The sequence below is a fragment of the Macaca mulatta genome, chromosome 4 (genome assembly GCF_049350105.2).
Source record: "Macaca mulatta isolate MMU2019108-1 chromosome 4, T2T-MMU8v2.0, whole genome shotgun sequence".
NCBI classification, from domain to species: domain Eukaryota; kingdom Metazoa; phylum Chordata; class Mammalia; order Primates; family Cercopithecidae; genus Macaca; species Macaca mulatta.
The window spans coordinates 22,237,962-22,265,005 of record NC_133409.1 but is presented as its reverse complement, the minus strand read 5'-3'; the positions used below and the strand labels follow the sequence as shown (position 1 = coordinate 22,265,005).

The 27,044-nt window shown below is 41.0% G+C and overlaps 1 protein-coding gene across 2 annotated transcripts; it reads right to left on the bottom strand.

Moving 5' to 3' along the window:
- Positions 1-6,409: 6,409 nt before the first annotated feature.
- VGLL2 (vestigial like family member 2) lies at positions 6,410-14,416 on the bottom strand. Of its 2 annotated transcripts, none has more exons than XM_077998866.1 (4): positions 14,130-14,416; positions 11,509-11,818; positions 8,949-9,470; positions 6,410-7,680 (listed from the first exon to the last, which is right to left on the bottom strand). In XM_077998866.1, exons 1-4 carry the CDS (start codon positions 14,208-14,210, stop codon positions 7,637-7,639), a joined length of 957 nt encoding a protein of 318 aa, XP_077854992.1. In that variant the 5' UTR covers positions 14,211-14,416; the 3' UTR covers positions 6,410-7,636.
- Between the last annotated feature and the right edge of the window lie 12,628 nt (positions 14,417-27,044).

The window sequence follows — 27,044 nt, the reverse complement described above, 5'->3', positions numbered from 1 at the left end:
CAGTGTGCTGAGTTCTTTCCCAGTGATGACCTTGATATCCTCCTGAAAACTTAGACAAGATAACTCTAAGTTAATTCTGATAATTGACATGGAGACACAGGATAGGCAAGCACAATAAATAGATCAGTAAACTAAAAGCTATCATGTGAAGCATTTTTTAGTGTCACTTCTAGAGTTTTTCTGTTTACAATAAGGACAATGAGAATTAAGGGCGTGTAATTGAGTTCCAATTAGAACTTCCTCTGATAAAGAAGGAAAACTAAATATGCACCCTAAAGTAACACTAGAAAATGTAGCCAGAAGATTTTATGATGTGAAAAATACATACTGTTAAATTGTATAATTTATTTTATTTTAATATTTAATGTGTTGCCCTTGTTGCTGTTCTGTGACACAGGAAGATTCAGTGGCACTTGTACTTTCTGCCTCATTTGGATCTGTAAGACCCAACGCTTGCATTAATTGGCAGCATGAGTATTCATTATGATTGTGAAACATTGTTTATTTTTCTTTTTTAGTTTCAATACTTTATATCTCAAGCAAAATTAAGAGATGGCAGTATTCCATGATAAATTTATAAAATTTCCAGTCTTTTTTTTTTTTTTTTTTTTTTTTTTTTTTTTTTTTTTTTGAGACGGAGTCTCACTCTGTCGCCCAGGCTGGAGTGCAGTGGCCGGATCTCAGCTCACTGCAAGCTCCGCCTCCCGGGTTCATGCCATTCTCCTGCCTCAGCCTCCCGAGTAGCTGGGACTACAGGCGCCCGCCACCGCGCCCGGCTAGTTTTTTTTTGTATTTTTTAGTAGAGACGGGGTTTCACCGGGTTAGCCAGGATGGTCTCGATCTCCTGACCTCGTGATCCGCCCGTCTCGGCCTCCCAAAGTGCTGGGATTACAGGCTTGAGCCACCGCGCCCGGCCAATTTCCAGTCTTATCTATACACCATTCCTTAAACATCGAATGACCAGACATCCCAAGTTTCAATGTGAGATGATGGTGTCTGGTATTACTGTCTTAATTTATTAACTAGTTTGGAACTGTTAAGTATAAAATTGTGAATAAATCTTCATCTCGCCAATTCCAACTGAATATAACCTCATAGTTGTTTTCCCTCAGGGTGTAGGCCTTTTCCCCGGATCATTTGTTATGTCTTTAAAAAAGTATAAGTGAAGAATATGTTTTTAAAAGAAGTATTTGAACAAGGAAGAACAAACATCATAAGCCCTGTTCTCTACGTTTCTTACCAATATCTGTCCATCAGCGACCTTTGTCAGTTTCTGAGTGTAGAGAAGAAACTGCCTGAGGTAAAAATGGGATTTCACACTCCACAAAGCAAGGTGGACTACTACTTGGAATATTACTAACACAGTACCTTTAGGTAGTACTTCTAAAGATATCAGAAAATCCCATCAAAAAGCTGTTACAATGAATAAAGAGTCATTTGATACTAGAGGGAAAAAATCCAATTGCTTATACATTGTATACATTGGGAATAACAGATTATACTTTGGGTAAAATACTCTTAGAAAAAGAAAACATGAAATAGGATTGTACTGGTAAAAATAAATTTAAAAATAAATCATTTTTAATCCAATTTCTTGATAATACCATTATTGCCAAAGGGCCAATAATGTAGTTGCCAAAAATAAGAGCAACACTATAGTTTGAGAATTAGCAGGAAAAGAAATGAGTTCGGGACATTCCCATCAATGATCTCAATCATAATTGTTGTTTCTAGCAAGTGCGTGCTTAGAATTTTAAGATCCTTAATTTTTTTCTGAGTGAAAGTAATTTTTATTTGAAGTATTCTAAAGAAGCTTCAAAATTACAACGTAAATGGAATATTTTCCTAGTTGTAAATATAGTAGAGATTAAAGTATGTACTCCAAAAATACACATTAGTAAAAGTTTCTAATTGCCTACTAGATCATTTAGAGTGGTGCAAATATTGATTAGGAATAAAAAAAGTTCTAATTCTTTAATTTCATTTTTGAAAGTTTAGTTTACCTTTAACCTAAATTTCTTACATGTAATAATAATATATTTATTCATTTATACATTTTTGATAGAAAGTGGAAACAATTATGAGAGGATAGTTTGAGCAAAGCCATTGTAGCCATTTTGAAACACTTGGAGATAAGCAGAAGTAAAGCTTACTGAGTCTAAGGACAAAACAAAGGAATGGGAAACATGCTGCTGCTGCTTTTCTAAATGAAATAACTGAATTCCAGTAAGACAGTGCAAATTCGGATGTCTCCATTTTTGTTTTAGAGGAGCTTAGTTTCACAAGAATACACCAGAAACTCACAGAAATACTATAATTTGAGGTAGATCTGACACTGTGTTGTGGAGAACTTCAGGTTTTCTCCTACTGAGTTAACTCAGTAATTTTAAAGTGAAAAATTCCAAATGAAGGGTCACATGCTTTACCAAAGTAATAATTATTCTAGAAAGGTACATATATAGACACACATTCTAATAAGGTGTGGATATATATACACATATATACACACACACACACATAATGTATGTATTTCTCTAAAGATTAAAAATTAATTATTCAGCAAAATATCTTACTCTTTTCCCTAGAAAAGAAAATTTGCCTGTCTCTTAAAGTCAACTTGGATTAGCAGAATCACCTCTGCTGACACTTGTCAGTGGCCGCTCCTTGCCTGGACGTGATATTTGGAGGTCATGGCTGGAAACAAATGGGAGCTGTTTTTGGAGGCTACATTGCCTTTTTAGGTTATGAGGGTCTCTCTGTGTTTAGGATAACATGATTGACAGCTCCATTCTAGCTCCAATTAGCACCCTATAATTTATTAGCTTCTGCTTTCAGATTATGCGTTAACTTCACAAATATTTCAACCACGGAAACAGCAGCTATCAAGTGTCTCTTTCCTGATCCAGCCCTCTGGGGCTGGAGTGAAATACAAGGAAAGAGCAGTACAGTTGGTCTGTCAAGTGAGAATAATCATTTGTGCCTGTGCCTGTCTGAGGGCATAATGTCTCTGATTTCTCTTTAGGTCTGCATCTGTGTGTATGTGTGTGTGTGTGTGTGTGTGTGTGTGTGTGTGTGTGTGCGCACGCGCGCGCGCATGTGTGTGTGTATTTGTGGATAGATTCTATTGTGCAGACACCATATTTGTATTACTAAAGCTTTATATTTATAGGCAATAAGCAAAAGTTGGTGTTTAGGAAATGTGAAATTTATGTTTGCTTAACCCTGCTGCTTTTATAAATGTCACAATTTCAGTTACATACAGACAGCAATGGTAATAATGATACTGTTTTATATTTATTCCTTTACTCCAGATTTTAGGAATATATAATAAATCCTAAAAATCTAGTAAGAAAAAATGAAATATACAGAGAAAACAGCTTGGCGAGTACCATAAAAATGTGAACTATTTGCATGCGAATTGTCAACAAACTGTTAAAGCAATTTTACAAAGTGATCTTAGGTTTTTCAGTTTCATTTATTTTTAAAGTATTTTCACATATCTTTCCATTTTTCTTCCATGCTTAGATGACATCCTAATTAATTACATTAATAAATTCAATGTATGGACATAGCATTTACATGAAAGCAGTTTGTTTAATTCTATTTATTTTTTATCCCCTCCAACTCCAAAGTAATTGATCACTAAGTGCTTAAAAAAGTTCTTTATTTTGACAGAATATGTGCACGCCTGCACAGAAATGCAGGCTTTTTGATTCTAAGCAAAATGAAAATTAAAGTTACCTGAAGAGTTGTTTTTTCCAGATGTAGAAGGGCACAGAAAATACAGTACTTACCCAGAAAGAGCGAAAACAGAAGTGCTCAGCAGGGTTTCTGAGTCTCAACATCCGCCATCTCCCATCCAGACCCAAATCAATCTTAAGATATTGCTAGAATTTGCCATGCATTTAAATAGAACTTCAAAGGGGAAATGAGACGGGATAGCAACTCTTTTTACACTGAAGGAATAGAACAGATAGAATTCCCTGTAGCTGGGTGACCAAATTCTCAGCCAGAGGGCAATCGGCAAAAGGATTACTTGGTGGTGGAGAGCCGTCTCTTTCCTTTTCATCACCTCTCCTTCGACCAAGGCCAAGTGCAAAGAGAAAGCTGTGGGCAAGGAGGACACTAGTGCCAAAGGGGGTGATTAGAGGAGAATGTAACCTTTCTCTGAGCCCCCTGACCAGGTATAACATATGTAAAAAAGTCATGTTTGCCTTTCCTTATGCCATCCCTCGTTTCCTTGAATGTCCTTTTTTCAACTGCTGGAACGTTATCGAATCTGCATGGTTTGACTACTATTAACAAGACAGGTATGAGAGTTCACATTTTGTGTGACTTGAAGTAAGCCCGAAGAATGTCAGTTGGGGCTACCATTTCTCCAAAGTTCTCTTTGATGCTCTTATTACACAGAACCGAATCATTATGGATCTAGGTCATCTTGCATTTCTACCTTATGAAGGTGTGGAATGGAGAAAAAGCTGTGGTTCGTGTGTCATACGTGCCAGGTCGCTGGAGCCTGGACTGGCTCAGCAGTCTGGACGGTCTGTTCAGGACCGCCCCAAAGGCCAGTTCCAGTGAATGAGTCTCCTCACCAGCAACCTGATATTCGGGTCAGATGTAGCTTAGGAGAGAAGTTTCAGTAATCAGAACCTTGTGGGTGGGAAAATGTTCCCTGTGGGTTCTGATCACAGATCTTGTGAGTGTTAACGCAGGTGGGGTACAGGTAAACAGCCTCTTCCAATGGGGAATACATGGAGGTGTCCAGCAGATAACGCACTGTCATGCTTTCTTCAACAGTATATTTAGTAGGAAATTCTGAAAAGCGCACTGGGACTTAATGCATTTTATTTACACTTGTATATACCAGGGATTCATGCCAGTGGAACATGGATTAAAAAAATCCACAGAGAAGTCCAAAGTTAATTTTAGTTATTGCTTCAATGTTCAAACCTCAGGCTAACTCTTACACAGCTTGATCAGGTTGGGTGTGAAGAATTTCAGAGTGGTGAAGGCTGTTAAACACTGAAGTGAATAAGAGAAGCAATAATAATTCCCTCCTGGAGAGTAGAGAGCTGTACCTTACTGAATAGTCTAAGTAGTGTCATTTGATGGAGTTTGGACAATGCCTTATGACAGTTCTTTTGAGAATTGGGATTCTGTAAGTTCTACCAAAGCATCATCAATCTGTGCTTCTCTGACTTTTTTCCTTTCTTTATACATCTATTGTGGAGAAAATAAGCCCAACATTGAAAAGCAAAGAGACAAATCAGAATTAGACAAGCAGTCATGCAGTGAATAACAGTGCAGCCCTGCATGAGGGCTACCCGGGTTTTCAGCCTAACTTTGCCACTGATGAGCTTCATAACTAGGCAAATTATTTCTCCTCTGTGTGCCTTAGTTTTCTAATAGGTAAGAAGGAGAACATCACAATAAATACCATATAGAATTGTTGTGAGGTTTAAATGAGTTAATCTCTAGAGATCAGTGCCCAGTGCATGATAAACAATTAACATTAGTTATGATTATTGCTTTCACATGTGATGTACGTAATCATAGAGTATCTTCCATCAGAGTGCAAACCATATTTCTGGAATGATCATGTGTACTTCACAGGTAGCCAAATGACAGAAAGAGGGTATGGGGAGCTCTGCCAAGCTCATGCTGTGAGTTAGATCCCTTAACTGCTTCCAATTCTTGAGACTTATCCAAGATAAATTATATTTGCCTCTCATGTTATAATGAAGATCAAGATTTGGACTAATATTTTTATGCATTAATGAGGTACAAGGGCAATTTGAGCAGCACACAAAACCTCTCTACCAGACACTTTTGTGAAAGAACAGAACGAACTTTGGCATCAAGAGGAAACAAGGAGAAAAACTACCAGTTTCTTTCTTAAGCATCTTCTTTGCCTAGTGAGAGATTTGGTTTCTTAGCCTAGTTTATTAAAATATAAAATAGCCAATATTTCAAAAACACTTTTAACTGATGACTCTACTGTCTTGAGTCTAGAATTAAACATGTAACAATAATTCTTTTCTGGAAAATAATAAATCTGTACTTGACTGAATGGTCTACAGGTAGTGCTTTTTGTACCATCTTTGCTTCTAACTTCTGAATGCTAACAGGCAAGCCCTTGGCCTCTGTAGGCCACAATTTTCTTATCTGTAAAACAGACAGGGGTACCTAACTTCTCATTCTCCAAGGTTGATGTGAGATGGGAACAGCTAACATATTCATAGCACAGCAAACACGATGGAAACACGTAAAGATCTATCTATCTATCTACATCTATCTATATCTATACATATGTAATACTACTGACATCAAATCATACTACTGTGTTATTTTATTCTACTAGAAAAAAACTAAGTTATTTATTTTCTTTTTATGAAACAACACAGTGAACTCATAGTAAATAGACATCTTTAATGTTCATCTCTTCTTCCTTATCACCTTCAGCTTTGCCCACGCACAGACCCTTTCCCCTGCCCCAACACTAAAGTGACCAAATCGCAACCAGAGAGGCTGAGAAAAAAATTCGAGGTAATGGAGACTTCATGTACATTTCGTCCCCTTGTGGTGATTCCTAGTTCTTCTCCATGGAGACAGTTGGGGTCTTTCCTTGCTTTTTACATCCAGAGGATACAGGGACAGAATTCGTGGGAGAGAAGGCAGAGAAGTGTTTCTTCTTTCATCGTAAAATGTTCCTTGTAAAAAACATGATATATATGCATACATATATATATATATATATATATAAAATATATCCAGTGCAATTGCAATTGTTCTGCCAAATACGGAGAAGTGCCACCTTGGGTGATGTATTTCTGGAGTTTTAAACAGTTGTCTAACAACAGCTGCATTTTAGTAAGACTTGGGCAGGTGGTTCCAGATAAGCCACTTGCCACTCACATTCAGGCTGAGGCTTCCATGTTCACAGTCCAAAGGAAAAAAATGTATCTTTGCGTCTGGAGTCGGCATTGTAGGGAAGGGATGGGCAGGAAGGGATCTGGAGGCTGAGAGGTGAGGAAGAAGGAATTGACTTCTCTTTACTTCTCTACCACAGTCTTAAATGCAAGTACACATACAATTTAAAACCTGACAGTAGTAGTGCTACAATCACACTACCTAACCAAATAATTCACATCAGCATAAAAAATATTCACACCAAAAAGTTTCATTTTCTTTCCCCCTTTCCAAGAAAGCTTATGATATCATATCACCTGACTCAGCAATCTCACCACAGATATTTCCAGTGATTCGGCCAAAAGTCATTAAACATAACTCGGAGTCTTTGGATTTGCTCTTTCTGCAGCAGGACTTATTTTTAGATGAATTTCTGTAATTGTGGTTTTTGGTTTTCCCAATACACTGAGAAGTCTGAAGTCTCTGCCTTCCCCCATGTCCTCATCCACGGAGTGAGAGGCACAGATGCTGAGCCTCCAAGGCTGGTCAGAAGGGAAGGGGAAGGGGAAACCCTGGGTCAGCAGATCAGCTCAGGAGGGATGCACCACAGAGGGAATAACGACGAGCTGCAAACCAAGATCAGAAGCTGTTACAAACCCACTCCATTTCAGCTCTGAGTGCCATCAATTGCACTATGCAGAGACCTACAGGGAAGAAGGTGGGCGGTCTAAAACCAGTACACATCCTTGCTTTTGTCCTGAGGCTGCAAACCTGAAAATAGAGAGAAGATAGAGAGACGAGGTGGAGAGGGAGGGAAGGGGAGGGAGAGAGAGAGAGAGAGAGAGAGAGAGAGAGAGAGAGAGAGAGAGAGAAAGAGAGAGAGAGGAAGAAGAAGGAGGAGGAGGAGGGAAGAAGAAGAAGAAGAGGAGGAGGAGGAGGAGGAGGAAGAGAAAGGGAGGGAGAAAGAAGGAATGGGGGAGGGAAGGCACAAGATATTTAAGGAAAGAAAGACAAAACACCACGGTTTTACTGTGAAAGTCACAGACTTCACCTAAAGTTGGGGGCGGGGCGGGGGTGGGTGACTGAAAGTAAAAGCAAAGCAAACAGAAAACTCAAATCACTTGAGGAAAGGGGCAGTGGGCAGACTATAAACCCAGCGATCTCACTTATTATATAACTATTTCTTTCATTTGCCCTAAAAATAAGACAAGACAGCAAAAAAGCAAACCCTTATTAGACTGTACGTTTCAAATACTTTAAGCCAAAGATTTAGGATTGTCATTTAAAAATATTCTTTAAGATTTACATTTTTAAGAGATCTATTTTATTTGGCAATTAACTTGATATCAGTATCGCATTTTTCTTTCCTTACAACTGTCACTACGTGACAAGATCCCCCAAGACACAGAAGATTTTAAATTGTACTCTCAGCAGCTATTCTAGATCAGCGCTGTCCAATAGAAATGCAACGGGAGCCATAAGCATAATTCTAAATATTCTAGTAGCCACAATTGGGAAAAAAGTAAAAAGAAAGAGATGAAAATTAATTTTTATAATCGATATGCAATGTGTCGAAAATATTTCAACATGTAATCAATATAAAAGTATTAACGAGATGAAGCTTACATTCTCTTTCTGCACGAAGATTTGGAAATCCAGTGTGTATCATACACTGACAGCACATCTTAATTCGGCCTCACCACGTGCCAAGTGCTCAGTAGCCCCACGTGGCTAGCGGCTACAGTATTGAACAGCGCAGAGCTAGAACTTTTCCACTAAATTTTATTATTATTATTATTATTATTATTATTATTATTATTTTAAAAGTCCTCTGTAACATTTACCAGCCAGGTTAGGGTAGGGTCCTACTACACGCATGGCACACGGCCATCTATCAGTGGAAACACGACCGTGGCATGTAGATCCTTGAGTCACAGAATTAAAGGTGTCCAAGGAGGATTAAGGGGGTCTAGGTACAGCCCAGGGTCGGGTACGGGGCCGAGGGGCTCCGCGGAGACCAAACTTCTTCCTCTGCTTACCTGAGTCCACGCTGAGGCCCAGACCCTGGGCCACGTCTCCCGAGGAGCTCGAGAAGGGCCCCCCGGGCCCGGCCCACGCGGCGCCCGCCGGCTCGCCCTTGCCGGAGAGCTCGCAGGGAGGACTACCGGGCGCGGGCGCTGGGGCGGGTGCGAGGCGGGTCGGGCGCCCAGAGGCGGCTGGCATCAGTAGCGGCCCATAGCGCGGGTCGAAGTGCGGCGCGTAGACTTCGTGCACCGCGGCGGGGCGCGGGTAGGGGGCGGCCTGGGCGCCGAGGGCGCCGCCCAGGGCGTAGGGGTGATGCGGGTGCGCGTGGTGCGGGTGCGCGTGGTGCCAGGGCTCGGTGGCGCCCTGGTGCAGGTGGCCATGCAGCGCGGCGGGCGAGTAGGGGTCGGCGGCGGCGAAGGGCAGCTCCGAGTGCGCGGTGGCCAGAGGGCTACCCAGCGGCGCGGGCACCGGCGCCTGGTACGCGCTGTTCCAGAAGGAGGCAGGGAAGCTGCGCTGGCTCATCGGGAAGGAGCAGTCTGTAGGCCGGGGAGGCGGATTGGAGGAAAGGAAGAGAGGTGCGTGTCACTGCTGCTGGAATCAGGGCCGACCTGCACGCCCCGCCCGAGAGCCGAAGGCGCCAGGCGGGCACAGGGCTAGCTAGCCATGGTCGGGGGCGGATGGGCCGCCCCCGCCTCTGCAGCGGCATTTTTCTAAGGGGGCTGCAGCCTGTGAAAGCGAGATGGGGGAACTGCAAAATGGGGGCTTCTGGGAACCCTCTGAGGAGGAGGCCTGCTTTCTCCCATTTCGCAGCCTGGTCCTCAGTGTGGAAACCAAGCGGCGGGGAGAGTAGTAACAGAGGAGAGATTCCTTCCCGGACTCAAGTCCTTGAAGCTCAAGGAGCTTCCCGAGGCTCAGCGCAGACACGGTCTCCCTTTCCCAGCCTCAACGTCTCCTCAAGCTAAAGAGACCTCTTCCCACTCTTGGTCGGCCGCCTAGTGATCTCACTACCCCTCTCGCGTTTCAGCCGTCTTGCTCCGGAAAATGTGACCCCCGACAACGTCTCTGACAGACTGAAAGTCCATCGACATATTTTGAAGTCCTGCTATTATTAGTTTTCTTTCTAGAAACCTTCTTTCAAATATGTTTCTCCAAGAACTCAAGCAAAAGAGTAAACTAGTCACCTTAAAGGGCAGCTCTATTATTTGCACAGAAGGACACGAATAGACAGGTCTTTTATCCTAAGTTTTCATTAACTTTCTGCATCAAAGCAAGGACGCCAGGGATAATAATAATCATTATTACTATTGTCAGTTTCACTGTTGGTTCCTAGCCCGTGATAGCATTTTAAGAGAACAGCATTTAGATCAAATTTGTTGCCATTAGTAAGAAGGGAGAGAAAGACAGATATGTAATTCATGGAGCCTTTATGGTACACCTCCTCTGTAGAAGGCATCTGCACTATATACTAGAGAATTTAAGGTTTGAAAATGCATTCTAAGTGGTGAAGAATCTTCCTGTTAAACATATTTAGACAGAGAATAAAAAGAATGTTCTGTATTTAAAATGAATGTTTTTTGGATCTTGTCTAAGGGCAAGGCTTATGCAAACTGCCAGAGTCTCCTAAGGAAAAAAAAGAGGGTGAAGGTTGTCATTTCCCTCCCAAAGACAAATGAAAATGTTTTGGTTTTTACAACAAAGTCCTCCTTTCTCCCCTTGGTACACATCAAATACCGCTTAGTGAGCCAAGTTTACTTAATGGTTCCCCCACTTTGTCTTGTTGGTAATAAAGGGAAGTTGAGATTTCAGAATAGAAGGGAGATTTAGTTGAGTTGTCCAACAAATAATTGTCCTAGGGTAGAAAAAGCAGTGTTTTGTGGGGGAAGGTAGAAAAATAAAAAGGGGATGTATTTTGGGAAAACTCTTAGAAGTGTTTTGGCTGTATCTAAATTTTTGTTTCTTTGTTATTTTACTTGCTATTGAGACGCTTCTGCTTCAAGAGTTCTTAAGTAATTGGAGCCTGGTGAAAGGCAAAGGTAGGTTTTTGGAGACATTCTCAAGCAGGTTTTGTCTGTATGGAGCTCTAGAACTGTTTCCTCTGGGAAAATGTTTGCAAATTGGGAAAGTGTTCTTGGCGATGAAGCTCCTTTGCTCACTGGTTTGGGAGGGTGCTGGAAACCTCACATTTTTGACAGCATATTTACATCCATTTTCTTGTTGGTCTTACAGCCTTCTCTGGGGATCGTTAGGAGGGTGTTATTCTAATTTAAGAAAGCAGTAAATAAAGTGACCTCAAAGAGGTTAAAAGACTTGTCCAAGGTTATATTGCTAGGAAGTGGTGGAACCAACACACAAACCTAGGTCTTCCAATTCCAAGCATAGTGTTTTTTTCAAGGAGTTTTTTTCTTATACCCATGCCCTTTACCCCTGCGTTTTCCTTACCCTTTCCAAATGCTCCTCTGCACACCTTCGCTGACACCTAATATTCTTTCAGCTGCATATCTTTAGGCTCCTGTAGGTGAACCCCAGGCTGAAAGGACCCTCTATGGGTCGTTCCCAGCAGGGCCCCATACTCACCTCGCCAGGGCCCAGAACTCCTTGGTGTTTTGCTGCTGGTACAGCTGGGAGAGTAGCTGCTGGGTTGACTCAGGGCCCTGCTGAAATGTTCATCTACCACGGAGCTGATGTCCCCCTGGAAATAAGTGAAGAGGACGCAGCGGGAGTTGATGTACTCTGCCTCTGGTGGGCGCTCTTTCTCTGGGCTGCCTTCTTCCTCTTTTATACTGGCTGGGGTTTGGCTGGAAAATGAGGAGCTGCCGCTGCCACTGCTGCTGGGGCTGGCATTGCACTCCTGGGCTTCCTGCATTTTGGAGTAATAGGCTAGTTTCTGTTCAGAGAGAGAATGAACAGAGATGTCAGTTTCAAAAGCGATGGCAAATTCAGTTCAGACTAACTCCCTCAACCTAATCCCTAAGGTATTCATGGGGAAACTGGCATATGGGCCTAAGCCTTGTGCTGTTCGCATAAAACTAGCAATAGTGGGGCAACTTAGTTAGCAGGCCTCCCAACCTGCACCCAAGCAAGGGCGAGCTTCCTTAAAGGAAGATTGCTGTCCTTGGTCCCTCTGACTCCTGGAAAATTTCTCCTAAAATGTCTGGGTGAAGGTCTCAGGAGACGCCTAAGCAGATAGGTTTGGAGCTGAGTTTGACCACATAGCTGGGCTCAGGGCAGATATATTTTTAAAATCAGACTCCAAGGGTAAAGGGCACCCAAGTCCAGTTAGAACCTGACTGTTCCGTGCCTGAGAATCCAGGGCAGGAGCACAGGATACAGGATAAACATCCTCCTGAGGAAATAGGAGCGGGGGCAACCCCCTACCCCGACAAAATCCATTCCCTGCAACTGCGGATGTGTGAAGGAAGGCAACCAGAAATATAAAGGAAGAAATTTTACATTTAGTAATGAATTGTGTGGGATAAAAATCTGGGGTAACATGACTGGGGAAATACGGGTCATTTTAATAAATGCAAGTTGATATTTGTTTGATTACCCCTACATCAGTTTTTAAACAGATCTTCTCTTTAATAAGGAAAGACCAGTGGATTATGAGTATTTCCACCCCATCATCTCCATACACATTGAGGAAATGATAAAAAGGAGCAGACAGAAGAAAGTTAAGATCCTGGCTGTGAGGTGGTGTAAATCGTCAGGTCTGATAGTGATTTTAAAAAGCAAGCGCAGCTTCTGTGAACATTTTCTTAGAAACGAGCAACGGACTGAAAGAAGTGTTAAAACATTCTGCAGGCAGAGATGGCCTTGAAGAGGCGGCCCGAATCATACAAAAATGAACAGAGATCTTCATGCAATAGATTGGTTCAGGGTCTGGGAGGAGAAAGGGCCAGTCAGAAAACCAATCCACCTCTCTCCTCTTGGCTTGCCATAGTCCCACCCTGGGAAGAAGTACATTTCAGAAGCTGGAGCCAAAACGTTTGAGTTATTTGGGGCCAAAACGATGTAAGATTTAGCAATATCACCACTTCCTAAATGCCATCTTCCCCTACAATGAGTAACTCTGCTGATTCCTAAAATTAACACGGAGGCAAAACAAACTGCAAGTTGTGAAGTTTAAAAGAGGAGAAGAGGAGGTTAAAAAAAAAAAAAAAAAAAAAAAAGCCCTACCCGGTCCATCATTAATTCATCAGGAAATTTCCGAATAGACATTCTAAATTTGCAGACAAAATTAGCAAAAGCATCCACTGGGGCATTGGGGTGTATTTCAATTTCCCCAAAGTAGGTTTCCAACCCTGAGGGGACCCCCTACTGCCTCCCAGGTGTATGATTTCATTCTTTTCCTACACTACTGTCCTCAGTTTCTGCTACCTCAGCTGAGGAAATGGAAGGAAAATGGTTCAAACAGACGCTGCCTGAAGAAAAGAGAAATTGGCAGAATTAAATGGAACTTGAAGAGTTTGCAGAAGCCGGGTTGAGTGGTCTTCTTAAAGTGTTAGTTGGGAGCAGGACTTCCCCATTCAGCTACTCAGGCTGGAGAAAGGCAAAGTATTGTCTATCAAGCTCGCCTCTGCTGGGTTAATCGCACTCCGGAAAATACTCCCAGAACTTCGCAAAGGAAAAATTATAAAACTGCGTGGTGCTCTTTGAAACGAATTCGCTGGATCTGGAATTAATTGCCCTGGTCTCCAGAGAATTGAAACGGAAGAAATTATTCCTGAGACGAACTTGCAAGGATGAGAACACTGGCCCTTGCATCTCAGAAAGAGGCTGACCTTTGTTTTTGGTTTTGTTGTTACTTTCACCATTGGGACCAAAGTTTGGTTTTCCTTGCGTCGGCTTTGCCTGCATTTCCTGGTACCTGCACCTGGCTTGGAAGAATCTGGAGTCCGACAGACCCTAAGAAGAAAATCCAGCCCGTGCCATCTTCCTCTGATTATTCCAGGGAAGACCTAGGCTCACATTAGCAGGGCTTAGCTGCTTCCCGAGAGCAAACAGGCGAGCTAAAGGGGTTAGCTAATTGCACTACCAACTGGGGGCGGCTCCGGCAATCCCCGCATCCCGGCCGCGCCCGCCCTGGTCGGACGCCCGAGACGCGCGGAGGCGCAGCGGACCTTCCCGTATAGGCCGTGCCGCCGCAAGCCAGGGGCGCGCCACTCCTCCCCAAAATCCCCGGAGGAGACACGTACCTGGTGGTAGGGGGTGTAGGCGGCTGCGAAGTAGGGCTGCGGAGGACCATAGACTTGGTACATAACATCCAGACAGCTCATGACTCTCCGCAGCGGAGAAGGTTAAGTGTTTTTTCATTAACTCTCCTTCCCCGGAGCTCAGGGGTGCTGCATGGGCGGTGCTTGGACCTGAGCTCCGGAGTCATCAGGCGGAGCGAGGTCAGCGCGCTCCGCGGCTCGAAATCCCGCTGGCTCACTCCCCTCCCACTACTGCGATTTTACTACAGACCGCGCTCCAGGGCAGAAGCGCCTGAGCTCCCGCTGGTGGGCATTTAAAGCCCACGCCCGGCGGGCGTGCTGACGCCACTCGGGGGCTGCGGAGCGGGAGGGGGTGGTGGGGGGCGGGGACCAGGGGGCCAATGGGGAGCCAGGGACGCCTGTTGGAGGGGCAGCCGGTGTGTTTCCCGGGGCCCCCCTCCGACAAGCATGAGGCCAAGGGTGCAGGAGACTATGCGGTTCTCAGTGGATCCGAGGCTTCGCACCGCGAGTAGGAATCTCCCAGGACAAAATAGGAGACAGAGAGAAAGAGAGAGAGAGAAGGCGGCGGGGACAGAGGGATCCGGGCTCATACATGCAGAGAAAGAAAGTTGGAGAAAGGTCTCTTAGGATAGCCTTTGTCTCATACTGTAGAGTTGAGTGGGCGCTTCCAGAAGTGCCCAGGTAGGGCAAGTTCTCTGCTTTCGGTTCCTGATTATTTGTGGGGAGGACGGTGCTGTCCCTTGGAATCCCCTAGGGAGTCGGGTGGTTGCAGACAGGATGTGGGAGTCCGGATACTTCTCCAGGGCATGGAGCAGCTCCCTCTGCGGGGAAATGGCAGTGACTGAAACCTGTAACCGCTGTCCTCTAATCCACTTCCTTTCGCTCCCTCTAACCTGGTCCTCCCGCCGCCTGTCCCACAGCCCAATTCTGCTCTCTTGGGCCATGCCCTTCAGTCCCTCTAAAGTTCGATCCTGCTCCTTTCTCTTTGATGTTCTTCACCCGAACCCGTTAGCTTCGCATAGATCTCGCCCCGCCTCCGGCTGCTCCAGGTGTGATCTGCTTTCGAGGAGTCCAGGAGGCTTTACCCGGCCCCGGACGCCTGGCTTTCCATGCTGGGGACTCCTTGGCCGGCGTCCCTTAAAGTTTTGGCAACTTTGGGGACAAGGACTCGTTGGCGCTAAGCAGCAGCACGCTAGGACCCGCACAGAGAGAAGTCTTTTGCTGCCTATTCAGCCGGTAATACCAGCTGCGATGGTATGTTTCATTTTGGAGAGCTGGAAATATGTACACTCCAACTATAAAACCTTCACCCCTTTGCCTCTCAGGCCCTCCCCGAGAGCTCTGCTGGCTTCGCCCTCCTTCCTGCGACTCTCCCCATCCTCCTCAAGCCTACCCCCCACCAAGCCCTCTGGAAAGGGGGGTGTAACAGTGGAGTCTTCAGTTCTATAAGTTTAGGAATGCATTGAGACAAGGCTATCTCCATGGCTGGGTCAGGTGGTGGAAGGGGCATTACGGGAATAGTGGCGGGCCAGACTCAGGACACCAAGGGAACAGGTTGGGAGCATTAAGAGTCTAGACTCAAGAAAAAGGCAGCATAGATTTCAAACCTTAGTTATTCCCCACCTTAAATACAACAGAAAGTCTTTACAGATTGTCAAGCTATAAGACTGTGAATAAATGAACCCTTGAAGATCTATTTGTGTTTTAAAAGTAAGTATTTTAAGCCAAATTGTTTTAGGGTTGCAGTTTTGGTTTTGCCCAGTTCATAGATGGGAAATGACTCTGTGTCTCCAACTGCTTGTAACTGGTGAGCCATCTTGAGAGATTCGACAATTTCATTAATTAACTACAATATAATCTATGTAAAGTTATGTAATCAATGAAAAGTTAAAGACACTCTTGTAGTGTAGACATTTCCATGCAAACCTCTTTTTAGGGGCCAAGCTGCCTCTTGGATGAACTCCGCCGGCTTCTTTAGCTTCTGATTATCCAGGCGCAAGGGTGAAGCAGAACATCCATCCCACCTCCACCCCAATGCGCCCTCCCTAGGAGTTTCTGAAGATAGGTACAACCGCCTATGAGCATTTTCTTTGGGGCAAGAGGGGAAACCCTTATCCGAAGAGCCACGGTGCTCTCTTCTGTGTGCGGGAGATGGGGACTTCAGGTCCCAGTCTCGCTGGCCACTGCTGCGCACCCTTTCTGCTGGGTCGGCTCCACCCAGGCCCGCAGGAGTACAGGTGCCAACGCAACCATCGCGCCAGGGACGCCGCGCGGCGGGTGGGTGAGGCCCCGGGGGTTCCCTTACCCCACTTTCGCGCAAGTTCCGCAGTACCTCCTTGGACCTAGAGGTTCCGCTTTGGGCATCTCTGGGCGTGAGCATCCGTCGCTGAAGCCCGCTCCTTTTCGAGAAGCCTGGGCTTGGCAGTGTTGTGCGGGGGGAATGGGGGTTGGTGGGCGGAAAGCGGCCGGAGGCAAGCTCCGCTAGCATGTCCAGCCAATGCATGGAAACCTTGCTCTTGTCCTCGCTCATCTTCCAGTAGCTACCTCCTATTCCCTGTACCCGGTCACTTTGACATTTTCAAATTTTACTATGGCTATAGTACTGGAAGACTTTCACCTTTTTTTTTTTTTTTTTTTTTTTCCCAGTTTCCAGAGAAAATCACAACAACCTCTCCAAGTCCAACAAGGTCCAGCAGAAAGTTATTTTCGAAAAGGATTACAGGAAGAAAGATTTTGCATATTTCAGACGAACAAATTGAAGAGAATGTTATTCTAGTTGCCTATGGCTGCTTTATATTCACATTGCTCAATCTCCTCTTATTTGAAACAATTTTAAAAATCTCGCTGAAACTAAGCGAGGGTATGGACTGCACAGGAGTTGGAAGGAACACAAGGAATTGGGTCGGTGAGCATCAATCTAGAATTTAGGAAGGAAACCATTTTATTCCCCCTAAATCCACAGTGAAGGAAGAAAAACAAACATCCCAGAGTTTTAAAACACGTTCCAAAGATTGGAGAATGTTTTGTCTTTTCTCTATGTCTGAAAAGTTGTCATTTACAGGAGGGTGGTACTTCTCAATCGCCTGAGATTGCCTCTTGTTTCTACGCTGAAGCAGAAAGTAAAACACAGCTAAATTTGATCCCCTTTACTCTCCCGGCCATTCAAACCACCAGCACATTAACAAGGTTGAAGAAGTTAGATTTTGATTCAGAGCCTTGGGAATGGGCTACAGGTTGAGAAAATTCTCTTTCCTTCCCACTGGAGTCCTCTTCCTCAAGAAGAGACTGAAAAAAAAACAGTGAGATGTCCTTGAATTTGGGCCCCAAGCCCCCAGTGAGATAAACTGTTCCCAATTGCGTGGAATTGGCTTTTAACTCCTTAATTGGGCAGAAGGAGTATCAAAACTTCTCTTTGAAATGAATTTCACTTTATGATCAATTAATGGCAATTTACTGAACTGCTAGGAAGGAGCTGCATGAAAGTAAATTCCACCAAAATTTCTTTTTAATATCCTAGTTTTATTCTGCAATTCTAACAGTATCTATACTGTGAAAATAAAGACACCTTTAGTCTTGAAGTTAATAAGTGAAATTAAATCACTTTAGCACTAGTAAATGTTTCAAGATAGAATCTCAATGAAATAATTGTTTTCTCTTCAGAAAGGTTTACCTGTCACTTTCGTAAACTAGCTGATTTCATTATCTCTGAATCTATCTGTCATTTGTGTCATCTTATTCTGAAAACTGCAAAGACACTGCTTAGCAAGGATATATGAATAGAGCTGATTTGGAGAACTGACTTGCAGCCAGCCAGGGCCTTCCTTGCCAGTGGTTTATTTAAATCATGAGTTGGCATTTCATGCTACCTTATTCTGCCAACCAAAGGGGATAAACACAATGGTAACCTCAGAGATTTTCCCCCACAAACTCATTTTTTCATGTTTTACTGACAGGAGTTGTGTTTGGATTTGGGAGAGTAGCTGAGAAGATTTTGTGGATTCAAGCTGTTAATAATATTAGTTAAAAACATTTCTGTAAAAGGTGGGGTTTTCAGGCATGATCTGTTACTTAGGAATAATACTCTAGTAATGGACTGCATGGTGATTTAATTTTAAAGAAAAAAAGGAGGAAGTAGAGAAATCTACATATCCCGAAGCCTCACTAAAAAGCTAAGTGGGGAGGAATTACAATTTGACTTAGTGAAAAAAAATAAGTAGAAGATGGTTCAGTTATTTTCATACAACTTTAAGTAGGTCTTAACAGTGCTTCCAGGTAAAAATCTTCCATAGTCAGTTCAAATGAATAGATAAAGCTACTTTTATTGACATATAGATGATTATTAAAAGAATGTTGAACTTTTCCTTCTTTACATATTTAAAACCCTATTTTTATGTTATGTACATGTCAACTTTAGCTTTGGTGAAATAATTACAATCTTTTGAATTTAGTTTATCTTGTGTTCACGTTAACATTTGTGCCCATTTCTAAGACTGGGGAATATGACTAAAACCATATTCATCTTTTAGAAATGAGTTCTTTTTAATAAGTCTTTATGAAATGGTTATATAAAGATAAGATTGTACAAATTCAATTCATATGACCTAATCCTTTAATAATGGTAATATACAAATAGCAAAAAAGGGACACTTAAAATAGATGTGTGTCAAATATTTTGCCTTGTCATTTTTTACAAGAGAGAAAAAATTAGAAGGAAATTTACATTATATAAGATATACTTGGACATTCATAACTAAGTCTGAGAGCACATATCAATTATTTCTTAATAGGAAGAAATTGCCTTTCATCTCTGCTTTGCCTGGAAAAGTAACTCTAATTGCTTATAATTTCTGATGCTATCATTTGCTTTTCTTTAAAGATACACAGTTTGGAGAAAAACGCATAACTAACATATTGTGAAACTGCTTTTGTAAAATATAGGGATATAGAGGAATTTATGGATTCAGAAAGTTGAAGTAGACTAAAGGATTTAAACTGTTGACTTAGATATTTGACAGTGTTGGTGTTGATCCATTCTCAAACTTCTGTTTATAAACTTGATTTCAGCAGGATGCTGAAGGGATTAAAAGGAGACCACAGCAATAACAGACCGAAGGTGAAGACATCCATCTGAGTGTGGTGACCTGTCACTTGTATCAAAAGCTCTTAAAACAGCTTTTGAAAAATTCTCATAGGAAGTTTTTCTTTGCATGCATGGAATAATTTTTAGCATGGACTGCTACACTGTCATTGTTTATTTTATTTATTTGGCACTTAAAACATAATAAAAAGAAGGGCTGAATGGAGGCAACCATACACATTAGAAAGGCTGAGGCAGGAGAATTGCTTGAACCCGGGAGGCAGAGGATGCAGTGAGCCGAGATCGCTCCACTGCACTCCAACCTGGGTGACAGAGCAAGATTCCATCTCAAATAAATAAATAAATAAATAAATAAATAAATAAATTAATTAAAAAAAAAAGAAACAAAGGTCCTTTTACATTGGAAAGCAGACCTCAAAGCTATGGAGAGTTACCTCGGCGCAAAGGAAGTGCAAATAGTAGTTGTCAATTAAGGTACTTTTAGTTTTTGTTCTTAACTTCATACTATAAATGCTTCACATCATATTTGAAGATGAAAGTTCAGTTGTGGACTATGAAATTAAACCTCCCCAGGTGGTGTTATTGTTTCATCTTTCTTTAGGAGAAGGATGAGACAACCAATTTTTAAAGTAATTAAACTCACAGTATTATCCAACAAATTTAAAATATTGCAATGTAAATTTTAAAAAATTATATGTCATTTTATATGGCTCATGCAGTGTACTGTCACAGTGAATCAGAGTGGAAATTTGGCAGTTGTCCAGAAAATTCGAAAAACAAAACAGCTAAATATGACCATATAATAAATAATACTGAACAACTCAGGTCTCAGAGTAGGCTTTCACTAAGAAAAGTTCTTCCCATTTAGTAAATTATTGCCTATCCTCCTAAGCATAGCTAATTCTTTCTTCAAACATACATGAGCTCAGAATATAGCCATGACCTTAGTCGTGTTTATTGGTATTTGGAAATATTTTAAGAAGACAGTGATTCTCAAGTGCTTCAAAACGACTACATATTTTTACCCCTGAGCTGTCTTTTTCTCTGTGGATATTCAGTGGCAAAATAAATTAACACTGTAATCTGTATCAATTTATGCAACTTTTCCCCTGTGTTTATGAGGGAGTGGCTATTACCAGGCAATTAATGCCTTTTATTATTTTTGGTAATGAATGTGGTAAAATATCTTTTCAGTAATACAACATAATAGCTCAATTATGAAACAACTATTGTCTTTAGAAAAACAGGCTGTATCTGTGCATTTAAAGTGAAGTGCTATGGGGGTGGGAGATTGAGAAATGTTGGTCAAAGGACACAAAAATCCACTGACAGGAGCTATAAGTTCAAGAAATCTATTGTAGGTCATGGTGACTATAGCTCATAAATTGTACTGAAAAATTGCTAAGGGAGTGGATGTTAAGTGTTTTCACCCTCTAAAAAAAATCATAAGCATGTGAGGGGATTGATATATATGTTAATTAGCTAGACTTCATTATTCCACTAGTATACACACATAAATATATACAATTTTTATTTGGTAATTAAAATATAATAAAACGAAGTGCTAAATTGAGGCAACCGTACCAACAAATTCAAAAGAAACAACTATGCTTTTTTACCTTGGGTAGCAGACCTCAAAGCTATGGAGAATTACCTCAGCAGAAAGGAAGTCCCAATAGTAGGTGTTAAAAAGAAGACATGTCAAAGCACATGTTGTCAAATAGTTATGTAGGCGAGTAACTGGAGAACTGGAGAGAACCCCCAGGTTTTAAAAGAGGAATGGAAAGAGGGAAACCTGGTGCTGATTGCCACCTTTGAAGCACACAAAGTGGCAGACCTGATCCCTGGATGCCCAGAGCTCTAAAGGTCACATATTTTGGGAACTCAGCCTACTGGTCTCATTTCATGGGACATTGCCCTACCTTCTCTGGGAAAGCCCTACGGCTTCAACCAGATGAAATTATCTTAGCTACTTTCTTAAGAATGTAGGAGCCTGAAAAGTACCGTGGAAAGTATGATGAACTGGATATCAGTACCCTCGGTTCGAACCCATGGTGAGAAGCGGAGTCACCCTTTTAGCCCTCAGTTTATTCATCTGTGCAATAAGGAAACAGCACTAGATGATCTCTACCGATGTTTATGGCACCAGACTCTGAAACTGGAAATTTGAAAGTGGAATATAATGTTTGCAAACATTTCTGACATGAGCTATATTTTCAACCTGAGATCTTTCTTGAAGAATAGCATATTATAAACTTTACTGGAAAACCAGTAATTCTGTGGGGCATATTATTAAAGGCCTGGCAGCAATAGCCAGAGATTCTTTAGAATTCCAGGGAAGTGTAACTCAAAAAGGAGCCATGTTTTCCAAGCTTCAGAGAATGAAGTTGAGATCTTTCATATCCATTTTCAGAAGCCAAAGTATCCATGTGTTTTATGTGGGCTTGAGTCAACATGGTATGTATATCTAGTGGCTGCTCCTTGAGAAATAAAAGTTCAACCTTTCTAACTTTCATGAGACTAAGAACAAAAGATACCCATTCTTATATTTAGTAAAGTTGGGGCTTCAAAACTAGAACTTTTTCATGTTCATCTATTATATAGTTCATGTATATTTCAATGTGCAGTAATAAATAGCCTATTTAATAGAGGAAATTACTAGCATTATTAATTACAGCATCCTTTTTGGTGATTAGGATCCCCAAACCCTCCTGCCTAGGATAGGTGAATGCTTAAATAATAGATTTCTGGAAGAAAATGAGCAATAATACATATTTTGTTAGGGTTCTTAGCTTAGTCAAAAATGTTGTTACTTTGTTTATTCTAAAGAATATTTGAAAATCACTTTTTGCAGAGCTGACAGTAAATTTACCATTAGACTCACCCATTTTGTTTCAAACCTGTGGAAATAAATAAAATGTAGAAACAGACAACTAGAAAACATGACTAGACCCCCCAAACTAGGTAAGCATTTTGAGGCAAAAAATTTAAAAGCCCATTTTAGGCTGCTATAACAGAGTAACACAGACTGAGTAATTTATAATGAACAGAAATTTATTTTGCTCATGGTTCTGGAGGCTGGGAAGTCCAAGGTTGAGGGGACACATCTGGTGAGGGCCTTCCTGTTGTGTCATGACATAGCAAGAGGCATCACATGGTGAGAAAACATGTGAGAGCTGAACTCCTCCTTCGTAAGGACGTTACTCCCTTGATAATGGCATTAATCTATTCACAGGGGTTCTGCACTCATGAATAGATTAATGTCATTAGTCTGTTATGGAAGAAATGTCCTTATGAAGGATGAGCTCAGCTCTCACATGTTTTCTCACCATATGATGCCTCCCACCATGTCATGTAGGAGGCATGACATGGTGTGAGGCATACAGAGCCCTCATGACCTAATCACCTTTCAGAGTTCCCATCTCTCAGCACTGTTGCTTTGGGGATTAGGTTTCCAACACACATGAACACATTCAAACCATAATAAAAAGACACAAAGTGATAAGCAGAGCTGGTACCATGGGCTTGCTGGGCTCTGGGCTGGAAGATGGCCATAAGGCTTTGGACTCTTACAGGGGAATACGTCTAAAAGTCCTGAGCTGGGCTCACTTAGAGAAAGGCTTGTCTGCGGCTCTCATGCCTACACAGGAAAGTGAAAATGATTACTGTTGACTTGCTGCCCTGATTATAACTTTATTAAAGCTTTTGCCCTGACCAAGCAGGAGGAAAAAGCTATAGACTCATGACCAAGAACTGGGCTAGATGGTCCTCTGACTTTGTACTGGGATTTGCATTATCTCTGCTATCACAGCAGAGCAGGAGCTCTGAAACACACAAGAACAGGCAGTGGACTGAGACGTGTGCATGTGGTGATGGGAGGGACAGGTGCAAATGGAAAAGTGTTAGCAGGGAAGATAAGGGAGTAATTGCTTATATACTAAAATACATTGTTATTATTTAGTCAGAATTCACCATGGAAGTAAGGATACTTCCCAAAACAAATATATGTCAAATCAGGGTTCTGTCAACAAGAAAGAAGGGAGAATGATATTGGGTAGACAACTAGAAGTATCTTATACAAAATAATGAGGCATTTAAAAAATCATAGTATTTCATTCAAAATACAACATATACATATTGTTCCACGGAGAAATTTTATCAAATTCTTTTTTTAACAGAGTGTTTGAGAGACTAGATGACCTTACTAACAAAACTGGACAAAGATATGATAAGAAAATGAGGTTATTGACCAGATCATTTGGAAACACTGATGAAAAAAATCTTCAATATATTTCAGTCTATATTAGTCCATTTCCATACTGCTATAAGAAACTACTGAGACTGGGTAATTTACAAAGAAAAAAGGTTTAATTGACTCACAAGTCTACATGACTGGAGAAGCCTCAGGTAACTTACAATCATGGCAGAAGGTGAAGAGGAAGCCAGGCACGTCTTAACATGGCGGCAGGAGTTGGGGGCGGAACTGCCACACACTTTTAAACCATCAGCTCTCATAAGAATTCACTCACTATCATGAGAACAACAAAGGGGAAACTAACTGCCCCCATATTCCAGTCAGCTCCTGCCAGGTGCGTCCACACTTGGGGATTACAATTTGAGATGAGATTTGGGTGGGGACACAGAGCCAAACCATATCACAGTATAATTTAGAAAAAAGATACAGGTAGGAGGGATTTGTCCTAGAATTGAAGTTAAGGTCTGTCAATTAAAACATACCACCTTAGCAGATAAAGGGAGAAAAAAATACATGATGATCTCAATGGATGTAGAAAAAGCATTCAATAAAATTTCACCCTCATTCATTGTGAAAATCAAAATAACCAATGGACACATGTACATATGTAACAAACCTACATGTTCTGAACTTGCACCTGGAACCTAAAGTAAAATAATTGAAAAAAAAAAAAAAAGAAAATCCAAATAGATGGAATCTTCCTTAATTTGATTAAGTGTAGTCATCAAAAATCTGCATAAACATACACAATGGATAAATTTTAGAAGCTTTCCCACTGAAGACTAAAACAAGATAAAGATGTCTACTATAGTTACTCCTCACAAACATTATTTTGTTGGTCCTAGCCAATCTAACAAGACTAAAGGGTAGAAAAAGTCATGAACATTTGAAAGGAAGAGGCCAAATATACTTATTTGTTAGCCGTATGATTATATACTTAGAAACCTTAAAAGAATTTGTAGACATTGAAATAAAACTACTAACAGAGATCAGCAAGATTGCTAGACTCAAGAGATCAACTTAAAACAATTAGTAACCTTAATATACTAAGTAATAATAACTTAGAAAATGTAATAGGAAAAGATCCCAATCAAATACTACAATGTATGCAGAGATAAAATATGTTCAAGATTATGAAATAGAATTATGAAATATTATATAAGGCCACATAAATGACCTGAATAAGTATAAACAGATATCACATTATGGATGGAAACAGTTAACATTATAAAAACAGCGATTTTTCCATCAACAATTTAAAAATCCAATCTCATTTCAATCAACATCCAACAAGAGGTTTTTCGTCAGATTTGACAAGGTGATTCTAAAATTTCTTTAGTAGAACAAAGACTTAAGAATAATTAAGACAATTAAGAAGCATGAAGTATCTTCTTTGTGCTTCTTAATTGTCTTAGAGATTGAGATATTTATAAAGTCAAAGAAATTGAGACATTTATAAAGTCATAGTAATTTATACAAAATGACATTCATATTATAGACCAATGAAATAAGAATATACAACCTAGAAACAGATCTATATAAATATAGAAACAATAAATGGCAGAGGTAATATTAAAAGATGCAGAAATAGGATAGGCTGTCAAATACATGGTGCTAGGATGATTCCTTTTCCATATTTAAAAATAAAATTTGATGTTTAACTTACAACATGTGCAAAAAGTATACTCATCAGACTTATTTTAATGCAAATTAAACCTTGAAGAAACCTTGAAGAAAATAAAGGATATATCTTTATCAACATGCTGTAGGAACATACTTTTTGTTTTTTTTTTCTTTTCTGAGATGGAGTCTTGCTCTGTCGCCCAGGGTGGAGTGCAGTGTCGCGATCTTGGCTCACTGCAAGCCTGCCTCCCAGGTTCAAGCAATTACCCTGCCTCAGCCTCTCGAGTAGCTGGGATTACAGATGCCTGCCACCACACCAGGCCAACTTTTTTTGTATTTTTAGCAGAGATGGGGATTTCACTATGTTGGCCAGGCTTGTCTCAAACTCCTGACCTCATGATTCGCCCGCGTCAGCCTCCCAAAGTAAGGAACATACTTTTAGAAATACATCAGAGAAAGGGTGAGCCATATTGGGAAAAATTAGTAAATTTGACTTTGTTAAAATTAAAACTTCAGTTTAATAAAATACACAACAAAAATGGAAATACAAGTTGTGTTGTGAGAAGATATTTGTGAAGCATATGGACAATAAATAATTAGAATCCAGACTTTATAAGAATTCCTATAGATAAATCAAAAAGACAGTCTACTAGAAAAAATAGTAAAGAATATGAACCATTAATTCGCAGAAGAAAAACTAGATAATTATTAAATATAAAAATCTTACTAATAGTGGTAACCAGAGTAATGAAAGTGAAACCAATAAGATAACTTTTACAACCACTGGATTGGAAAAAAATGACATGAATTTGAACAATACCAAAATTTGGCAAAGATATGGAGCAAAGGAAAATTTCAAACACTTGATAGAAATGTAAATTGTTACAGTCAAATTTGAAAGAACTTTGAAAATGTGTAGTATTACTACAAAGATTCACATATTCTTCAAGCCAGCAATTTCATTTCTAGGTAGTATATACTCTGGAGAATTTCACACACATGTGCATAGGAAAATAAGTACAAGAAATTCCTTTGAAGCATTATTTGTAATAGCAAAACCCAAATATATTCCATGTTCTCACTGTCCTGTGAAAGCATAAAAAAAATTGAAATTCATGGAGATAGAGAGTAGAATGATGGTTACCAGAGGCTGAGAAGGGTGGTGGAGGTGGAGGATAAAGAGGAGATGCCTAAGAGGTACAAAAATACAGTTGTGTAGAAGGAATAAGGTCTAGTGTTTGGTAACACAATAGGGTGACTATGGTTAAGAATAACTTACTGCGTATTTCCACATAATTAAGAGAGTGGAACTGGAATGCTCCTAACACAAAGAAATGATAAATATTTGAGGTGGTGGATATCTCAATTACCCTCATTTGATGATTACATATTTATGCTTGTATCAAAACATCACATGTACCCCACGTATTACTCTGCTCTTGTATTGCTAGAAAAAAATACCTGAGACTGGGTAATTTATAAGGAAAAGAAGTTTAATTGATTCACGGTTCTGCAGGCTTCATAGAAAGCATGGCGCTGACCCCTACTCAGCTTCTAGGGAGGCTTCAGGAATGTTACAATCATGGCGGAAGGTGAAGGGGCAGCAGGAACATCTTAGGGCCAAAGCAAAAATAAGAGAGAGAGATGGGGAGGTGCCACACACTTTTAAATGGCTAGATCTCTTGAGAACTCACTCAGTATCGTGAGGACAGAACTCACTATCTAGAGGACAGGGTCTTGTTATGTTGCCCAGGCTGGTCTCAAAGCCCTGGGCTAAAGGAATCTCTCCTTCTCAGCCTCCTTAGCAGCTGGGATTACAGGTTTGAGTCACTGTGCCTAGCTGAATTTTTAAATGAACATCACCTTACATATTTTTCCTAGTTTTATCATTTGTGATAAATATTCTTAAATAATAGATTGT